The sequence below is a fragment of the Phacochoerus africanus genome, chromosome 8 (assembly GCF_016906955.1).
Source record: "Phacochoerus africanus isolate WHEZ1 chromosome 8, ROS_Pafr_v1, whole genome shotgun sequence".
NCBI classification, from domain to species: Eukaryota; Metazoa; Chordata; class Mammalia; order Artiodactyla; family Suidae; genus Phacochoerus; species Phacochoerus africanus.
Genome location: NC_062551.1, coordinates 17,300,692 through 17,310,268, shown reverse-complemented (window position 1 = coordinate 17,310,268; position 9,577 = coordinate 17,300,692). Strand labels below are relative to the sequence as shown.

At 45.6% G+C, this 9,577-nt stretch overlaps 1 protein-coding gene and 1 long non-coding RNA gene across 6 annotated transcripts in view; one reads left to right on the top strand and one right to left on the bottom strand.

Moving 5' to 3' along the window:
• Nucleotides 1–425: 425 nt before the first annotated feature.
• LOC125134469 (uncharacterized) lies at nt 426–9,400 on the bottom strand. Its single transcript, XR_007136640.1, has 2 exons — nt 9,105–9,400; nt 426–1,361 (listed from the first exon to the last, which is right to left on the bottom strand). It is a non-coding gene; the product is annotated as an uncharacterized LOC125134469 (long non-coding RNA).
• NFAT5 (nuclear factor of activated T cells 5) overlaps nt 7,527–9,577 on the top strand; it is a 120,456-nt gene continuing 118,405 nt past the window's right edge. For 3 of the 5 annotated variants that reach the window (XM_047793809.1, XM_047793810.1, XM_047793806.1), the window contains exon 1: nt 7,528–8,016. In XM_047793809.1, the coding sequence (XP_047649765.1) occupies nt 7,944–8,016 (73 nt within the window). In that variant the 5' untranslated portion in view covers nt 7,528–7,943. Of the gene's footprint in view, nt 8,017–9,577 lie in introns of all 5 variants that reach the window. The other 2 variants (XM_047793807.1, XM_047793808.1) reach the window with 2 other exon arrangements.

The following is a 9,577-nucleotide window of genomic DNA, read 5'->3' as shown; positions in this document are numbered from 1 at the left end:
CCCACGCCACAGCCACAGCCACACAGGATCTGAGCAGCATCTGTGACCTACACCACAGCTCAGGGCAACACACCAGGTCCCTTAACCCACTGAGCAAGGCCAGGGTGCGAATCCACATCCTCATGGATACCAGTCGGGTTGGTAACTCTCTGAGCCACAATGGGAAGTCCCAAAGACACGTATTTAATAACTATAAAGGGCAGGCAATCCACTTGTTCCTTATGGCTCCAGTTCAGTCATTCAGGGCTAAGTTCAGCATTCCCTCAGCCTACCTTTTAAATGCTTACATCCTTGGTCTGGGCCTTACCGAGTAAACCTTAGATCTGTTATTACCCAAGTCTTCCATGAATGGAAGGTTTGCAAAATGATCCCCTTTAAAGACATTGTGACTGCTTTTTATTTCTACAAGACTTTTTTTTTTTTTCTTTCTTTTTTCAGAATTGTTGGCCTTTAGGATTCTTGAAATTCTTCCACGTTAACTATGAAAGTAAGCATTTAAAGGCTTAAATGTTAATGCTCCAGTATGTTTAGAGTGAAAATTGGGAATGCAAGCTCCTGTAGATTTGTTTCTTATCAATTTACTCCCTTGCTGAGTTTCAACAGGTTGTGTTTACTGGGATTTCCTACTTGTAAGAAGTAAATCTAGGATAATTTCTTTTCTGGTTAGAGTTGTCGTTGCTCCCATTAACCAATATAAAGTCTCTGGGGTAATTCATGTTGAGAGGTACTTGCTTCTTCCTTAAATATATTTTTTGGTAAGTTAAGCTCTTGGATTCCAGGGATGAGGGGAATATTGGTGGATAATAACCTTTGTCCCATCATCACCTTTTCTTTAACCTTCTGGCTTTTCTCTTTCCCATGCTCAACATTTAAGCAATTTTGTGTTCTTTTGGTTCTACTTCCACGATACGTACCAAATCATCCTTGCCAATTTTTTTCGGACTTTTCAGGGCCTCATTCACTCTTGGCTAGGTTCCCTTTCCAGGCTTAGCTGCCAGTTTAATCACCACACTGCTGCTTCTGTTAAACCCCCCCCCCCTTTTTTTTTTCTTCTTAGGGCCGCATATGCGGCATGTGGAAGTTCCCAGGAGAGGAATCCAATCAGAATTGCAGCTGCTGGCTTACTTCTCAGCCGCAGGAATTCGGATCCAAGCTGTGTCTGTGACCTACACCACAGCTCACGGCAATGGCAACGCTGGATCCTTAACCCACTGAGCGGGGCCAGGGATTAAATCCTCATCCTCATACTAGTCAGGTTTGTTACCTCTGAGCCACAAAGGAAGCTCCCCTGTTACTTTCTTAAAATACAGTTCCAGGCAGGTCATTTCTGTCCTCAAAAATCTTCACTGGTTCCCCGGTGCCTGTAGGATAAAGAACAAAATCTTTAGCGTGATGTTTAAAGCCTTTCACCTTTGCCCTTTTCTTTTTTAGTTTTCCCTTTCATTCTATCCATCTCTGTACCCAGCATCAAATTCCTAATACAATAGCTACAAATGGCTTATTAGAGAGTTTGTTTCATTCTGTCTTGGTGCTAAATTATGTGCCCACAGTCAGTTATAAGTTATTTAATGCAAGAATGTGTTTTCTTTCTTTTGGTCTTAGACACTGTACAACCAAGTGTTTGAAATATTTTAGGGAGACACTAGTGAGATGTAATTCACTGTGTTAATTGATATACCAACAGTCTGAACAAAATGCTTTGGGAACCCAGAGGGGAAAAAAATTAATATTGCTTGGAAGGGTTCAGGATGAATTCACACATGAACTAATATCTGAGTTAGACTTTGAAGAATAAATAGGGTTTTTGCAGGTAGAGAAACTGAGTGAATAAATGGATTCTAACACCTGTGGGTAGATCCCTTATTGCCTCCCATGTTTGGAGCAAAGTCTACACTCAGCTGAAACAAATGCTTTTCAGCTGGAATATGTTATTTCTAAAGTCAGTCTAGTTTACCCAATAACTCAACTTAGCCCTTCACTTCTGGGACTTAGTTGTGGATGACTAATTCAACCAGTTTATCATTGCATCCCTAACCTAAGTATTAAGCCATAATCCTTAGCAAAGCTGAAAGAAAAAAAAAAAAGTAAAAAGGCACTCAATTTCTTTGACCATCCACTGACAAAGTCCAATGAAGTCCAGGTATTTCTTGGACTGTTTGAATCAACACATAATAGCTGTGAAGCATCACAGTGTAAACACTTGTGTGTCAGAACTTTGCCCTGCACTTATCTAGCCTCTTTTAACCATTTTAGATATTAGGGTTGAAGTAAAGAGATAGCAGCTCTGGGGGATAGTAGGTGGAGAGCAAAGACAGATGTAGTAGGTGGCGTTCTTTCCTCTTCCCCTCTATCAACTAAGAAAGCAAAAGGGTAATGTATTTCTAGGTAGCTGTACAGAGCTCTAACTTGGCACCTGTCCTAATATGAGTTTGTTTACAAATCATCTCCCTCATCAAGCTGAGAGTAAGCTTCTCATATTCATCTGTATAAAAACCTTTGTGTTTCTTGAACACAGCATAGTTCCTGGAGCCCACTCATGGAAAGAAGGAAGATGAATCTGCTTTGTATCAAGGAATGGTTTTTCATCTTTTCTGAGATATGGGTTTTTTTGTTGTTGTTATCTGTTTTTTTCTTTAGAAATCTTATGGAAGTTAAAGACCTTCATCCCAAAGAAAGCGATGCATGGAGGTGCACACTTGCAAAAATCTGAATACAAGTTTAGCAAGATCACAGATGTCTTGAAGCAAACCCATGGACCTCATGTTAAAACTCCATGAGTTAAAAGAGAGGGTAATAGGAAATTGTAAAGCCATTTCTAATTTGTACTCTTGGTTAAACTAATGTCACAGCTGAGGTGGGGCTACTAGACTGAATAAATATTATAATTAAAAAAACAAAAAAACGGAGTTCCTGTTGTGACTCAGCGATAATGATTAGTATCCATGAGGATGCAGGTTTGATCCTTGACCCCACTCATTGGGTTGGGGATCTGGCATTACTGTGAGCTGTGGTGTAGGTCACAGACATGGCTTGGATCCAAGTGTTGCCATGGCTGTGGTGTAGACCGGCAGCCACCGCTCCAATTCGACCCCTAGCTTGGGAATTTCCATATGCCACAGGTGTGGTCCTAAAAAGCAAACAAACAAACTATGTATATATATAATATTATATATATAATATTATATATGAATATAATTAATTAGATGCGGAAAGAGAGCATCATGGCAAACATAGGTGGTGGTGTCAAGGCCAGTGTGAAAAAGGACGTGTGCAGCTTGAACGAGTCTAACCTCCCACTCTTGGGATGGGATGACTTAGAGGCATCTTCTTTCCTTTCTTGTTTTAGTGGGCTCAGTGGTTTCTATTTTCTCACTAAAATGTCTCCTCCCTAATCCACCCCTTGAATTCCTCTGGCATTTACCTCCTCTCTCTTTTCGAAGTCTTCCCGATTCAAAATGATTGCAATCATTCTAGATCTTGAGAGACTTAAACTTTTCTCTATGAGACCTCAAAAGAAAACTCTCACTCAGACCAGCCAACTCATAAAGTCCCAAAGTACTTTTTCAAGTGAATTAGAAGCTTAATTATAAAATTCAGGCACTTTGAAAGATGTAAGAAGTGAGAGTATTCTAAACCCAATGTTGAAATTAACTAATTTTGCCTTCAGAAATATTTGCTAGAATGTGTCCTAAGGGTGAAAATTGACACATAAACATAATCAAATAAGAATTTGTGTACAGGAGTTCTCATTGTGGTCCAGCGGGGAACGAATCCGACTAGGAACCATGGGAGTTTGTGGGTTCGATCCCTGGCCTCGCTCAGTGAGTTAAGGATCCAGGGTTGCCGTGAGCTGTGGTGTAGGTCACAGACTTGGCTCAGATCTGGCGTTGCTGTGGCTCTGGTGTAGGCTGGCAGCTTGTAGCTCTGATTAGACCCCTAACCTGGGAACCTCCATATGCCACGGGTGTGGCCTTAAAAAGACAAAAAGACCGAAAAAAAAAAAAAGAATTTGTGTACAATTTCAGCACAAATGCTGTCACTGCTATTTCCCACCACTATCAATTCTCCATTATTATTAAGGAGTGCTCCCAAGGTGGGGTAAAGATAATTTGTGGTCTAAACTTTTTCTTGTCTATGACTTGAATCGCTCTGGAAAATTTTCCTTTCAGGTTTTATGTTTGCTTAGCAGGTTCTCTACAGTATACGTGTGACTAAAATTATTTTAACAGCTTTAATTGTATTACAATGACGAAAATTCTGTATATCTTGTGACAACACATTCCTCTGTTCTGTATGAGTTTATTTAATTCCCTTTCAGTGGTTGATATTTGAACCTCTTCCATTGAGAGCAGATCCAGCTACACAATTCACTAAGTGCCTAAGCAGGTCCAGGAGGGGTTAACACACCATCAATATAAAAACTGCCCCTCTGTTGTATAATCTACACAACCCTGTAGTTGAATCTGGGTTTCTCATGAGATTTTAATCAAATAACTAGGGAATGTGATAAACAGTTGAGAAGTAATGTAAAGAAATTCTACAAACTACTAAATCTGCCTTATGTTTTGTTCCATGAACCTTTGTAATTTTCAGTGAGAGGAAATTTCCAAATATTATATGCTTAAAGCTTTACTTTTTATTGTGAATAAAGGTTTTTATAAAGGTGTATGTTTTGGTGATAGAGTGGCTTTTAAAATATAATGTGAGGAGTTCCTGTTGTGGCTCAGTGGTTAACGAATCAGACTAGGAACCATGAGGTTTCGGGTTCAATCCCTGGCCTTGCTCAGTGGGTTAAGGATTAGGCGTTGCTGTGAGCTGTGGTGTAGGCTGCAGATGCGGCTCAGATCCCGCGTTGCTGTGGCTCTGGTGTAGGCCGGTGGCTACAGTTCTGATTAGACCCCTAGCCTGGGAACCTCCATATGCTGTGGGAAGCAGCCCTAGAAAAGGCAAAAAGACAAAAATAAATAAATAAAATATAAAGTGAGACTACTTTAAATATCAGATAAAAGGGAAACAAGTAAGATATTAATGACCAGAGAAGGAAGTATCATTGGAACTTGAAGAAGCATATACTTCAAGACAACATGGTCAGATAGTTTATTTTCAGTACCCCTGAATATCAGGCAGGTCATACTGTATTTTGTGATAAAAGCAAACACTGTTTACTCCTGAAATTTGTAAATGTTTATTTGTTTGTTTTTTAGGGCCACATGTGCAGCATATGGAAGTTCCCAGGCTAGGGGTGGAATCGGAGTTGCAGCTGCTGGCTTACTGCAGAGCCCCAACAACACGGGATCTGAGACTGCCTGTGACCTACGAAGCAGCTCATCCTTAACCCACTAAGCTGGGCCAGGGATCCAACCTGCACCTTCAGGATACTAGTTGGATTTGTTACCGCTGAGCCACAATGGGGACTCCTTATTTGTGCTTTTAGTCGCTGAAAATTTAAGGACAAAGTGAAAATCTAGCTTCCAAGCTATTGTAAAGCATGACCATGAAAACCATTTAAGCAGTTTTTGAAAAAAATATAGCTCTGTAAAAGAACAGGAGGTGGGGTTAGCCACTGACTATTCACCTATTTATTTAGATACAATCACTGCTTCATTCAGGACCTGATGGGTGTGGGCCCTGAGCCCAAGGAATCCCTAGAATTCATAGCCTAGCTGAAGTTGCACTGTGGGGGGACCCCTGATCACTTTGCTCTTACTTAATCGGGAAATCTGAGTAACATAAATAACAGAGCATCAGTACTGGGAAAAAAAAGTCACAAAAGGATAGAGAAGTATTGAGGGAAAGGGGAAGGAAAAGGCCTTGCCAATTCTTGACTTGTTAATTAGGGTCAGGACAGCAGTGGGGGATTTCCTATACTTGAAGTTTGTTGAATGATTACATAGGTCTGGGGAAGAGGTTCTGCCTGTTGCCTGTTGCAATTTCCTCTCCTCACATTAGGTATTGACTAAGGGGCGGAGGGTGGGGTGGGGGGGTGTCTCCAACAGGTGTTTACCCCTACTCAGATTCAAAAGCCTTTGCCTGTTGGGCAATGTGGGGTTTGAATCTTCTTCTCTCCAGTGAGTGGGACCTGGACCAGCTTTGAAGGGACTTCCCTTGGGACTTGTTACAACAGTGTACAGTGGGGTGATGGAGATTTGAGTAGTTTCCTGTTCTGCTTTGCCATCTTGGGGGGGCTCTGAAAAGCTTTGTTACTTCTGACAGGAAGAAAATGTTCACAGGGTTGGTTATTTACTACACAGAATGCAGTGAAGAGAATTGGGCAACCTATATCAGATGTTCAGATGGAAAGATAGGTAGACTCTGATAATACAAGTTTAAATTCTAGGTCTGTAGGTAAAGCTTTGCACTGGGCCCTCCTTTGCTGAGAGCTTCTCCCTCATCTGAACCATGCCAAGTCCAGGTGAACTGCTCAAATTCCCAGGGGAACGGCTCTATAAATTGTATGTGTTGTGTGTGTGTATATATATATATATATATATATATATATATATATATACTCAGTAAACTAATTTTTGTGGTTTTTATCTTTGTAAAGTAACAAAAACTAAACCAACTCAAAGAGCGTAAAAACGTGGCCCCAGTGGATGCTGTCATTAATATTCCACACAAGATTAAAGTTATTTCCCAGTCAGTATATCCTGCACTCCAATTGATATTTTAATAACTATTAAATTTCTCAGAAGTCTATTAGAGTCAGGAAACGGTCTGCGGTGTAGGTGAGGATTTTCAGTTTTTGCAACGGAAACTTTTGGCCCCAAAAACAGAGTAGCAAAAGCTCAAATGTGTTCTTCCTTCATCCTTGCCTGGTCCAAAGGTAAAAAAAGAAAACCTGATTGGCAGAAGGGTGTTTAGGTTTGCTTTTTTCCCCTCTACAACAGCCACGTGGATTCATGTGATTCAATTTTTAAATCGACTTTCATCTCCCACTCCGAATAAAGCCGGCGATCCCAGCACAATCAGAAAGATGTTTTTTATTTTTTTAACTTTCAGCCTTTAAAGGTTGGGGGAGGGGTGGGGAGAAGGTAGGGGAAGGGCAAAGGTAGGAGGAGAAGGGATTTCAATTAAAAAAAACCGAATAACTCGAGCCTGTCATTTCCTAATTAAGAGTTTGACAGCAGTTTGGCCAACTCAGTTCAGACATTGCTATGAAAACCCCAAAAGGGTGGTGGCTGTGCAAGCAACGAAACTCCATTCCCCTGCGAGCCCCCAAGTCAGCCCACCCCGGGCGTCCCGGCTCTGGGGTCTTTCCCCTACTCCCGCAGACACCTCGGCCCCCCCAGGTCTGTCTCCTCCAGCGCTCAGCTCGGCGTTGGGACCGCCGCCGCCGGCTCGCCACCACCAGGTCGGTGCAAATACCTTTTCCCTCCCCGGGGCCCCAGGAGCGGACACCTCCCAGCCTCCCTCCCTCCCTCCCTGCCGGCGGGGCCCTTTCCCGGCTCGGGAACAGCGGCCCTGGCCAAGGCGGCAGGAAGCGAAGCCCTTGTTGTTGCTGTTCTGGGGCGCACCTCTCCGCCCTCCGGGGGCCGCCTCGGCTCTTCCCTGCTCCGGGGCGCCCCCCTCCGCGCCTGCGCAGTGCCCCCCGGGGGGGCGGGGCTCAGATTCCTGTCAGCGGCGGCGGCGGTGGCGGCGACCGTCAGTTTTCGCTGAGGAGAAGAACGAAACGGACCCGTTGGCTCTCCTCCTCCCTTTCCCCGCCCTGAACCCCCCTCCTGGCTCGCCGGGAATTCGTCTCCGTGGAGTTTCCCCTCCACCTCGCCGCCTTTTCCTCGGCCCTCGGCTCGCTGGAAGTCTCTGCCCTCGAGGAGGAGGCAGCGGCAGCCGCCCTCGCCTGCCGCCCCCGGTTCGGTGCCCGCGGTCCCGGAGAGGAGGTGCCGCCGCCACCGCCGCTCCCCCCCTCCCGCTGCCCTCGGGCCGGGCTGGGTCGAGCTGCGATGCCCTCGGACTTCATCTCATTGCTCAGCGCGGACCTAGACCTGGAGTCGCCCAAGTCCCTGTACTCGCGAGGTGAGTCAGGCTGGGGGCTGGGGCGTGGGGGCGGGGAGGCCCGGCCCGGGGAGCCGGGGGGGGGGGGTCCCCGTCGGGGGCGGCATCCGAGCCCCGGCCCGGCTGGCCTGTCTTGGGGGCTGGGGAGAGGCCGATGGGGTCAACTGCTGCTGGAAGGGGCCGGGGAGGAGGACTGGCCCCTCCCCCGCGGAGCCGCCGGCCGCACGGGGCCCAAATGCCGTCGGCCCCCGGGTCTCTGCGGCACCCGGGGCTGAGCGCCCCTCGGCGGGTCGGGCCCTGCCACACTCCTCGAGCGGCCGGCCCTGGCCCTCCCGGCTCGGGGATCACCCCGGACAGGGCCCCGGCCGCGATCGGAGCGCCGCGGCTCCTGCTACCGGGACCATCCTCCCCGGTAAAGTTGCCTCCACACGGGCGGCGTGGCCTGGAGCCGGTTCTGGGCGCAGGGTCACCATTTTCCTCCCTCTCCAGGTTGTTTGTGCGCCGTCGTTCTAACCCCCTCTCCCTCCGGCCTAGTCCACTCCCTCCTCTTGTTGGGACGGCCCCCCTCGACCAGGCGTTCTTCTTTCCTCGTCATCTTATTGCTGGAAAGAACCCGAATTTTCTTTCTTTTTTTTTTTCCCCCTCTCTTCCCACCTCTGTGGCGTTCGAATTACTTACTTCTCCCTCTCTTTTAGAAAGAGAGGGGTGTTCTCTCTGGGTTAGTTTTATTCCTCTCCAGTCCCAGGGGTACCGGCTGAGGCTGTCCTTTGAGAATTTTCTCTTTGGTTGCCTTTCAAGGGCTCGTTGCGGGGAGGGGGCATTGGACAGAGTTCCCCACTTTCAAACTTCTTTGGCTAAGACCTGAAGGGGATTCCCGGGATATAAAATATTAACACTTGAGCTGGTCTCTTCAGGGGTTAAATTCCTATGCTGGACACCACAAGAATGTGTTAGAACAGGTTCCCTGTGCGAGAGCCTGCAAACCAAAATGTTCCCACTGCACTCTTCATCACTTTTTAAATCACTGGGAGGGGGCCAAAGACATAGCTGGGCTATTAGCTTTGCATTTCACCATATTAAAAAAAAAAATGTGTGCCGTTGTGACCCACCTTCTGAGGAAATTCAGTGTTTTCTTCACTTTTCACTTTGCTGTATCCATCCGCTGATTTCCACCTCCTCCAGAAAGGGGGGCTTCAGCTTCTCATAAGTGTATTTAAATCGCTTAAGTGAATCAGAGTGAGATGGTTTACTCTGGAAGGTACTGGACTTTATGTAGACTGAGGATTGAGTTTGTACACAGAGTCCTACTTAGTAACTGTAGCCATTGTCTGTTGCTCTGATGATTTTAATTGGCAGTCATCATCCTTTAGGATTTTTTTCGGGCAACGTTACCTGAAGTAGTTTGTAAATATTGCAGTTTTGAGTCTTATAAGGAAGGAAGAGAAGATATCAAGAGGTGATTCTTAGAGGAGGGCTAATGTGGTACAATTGGGTGCTAAAAATAGTCAAGACATTAACACCATTTGTGCAGTAATCATCAGATAATTTTCCATGAAACAAGTGGTTTATGAAAAATCTAAGT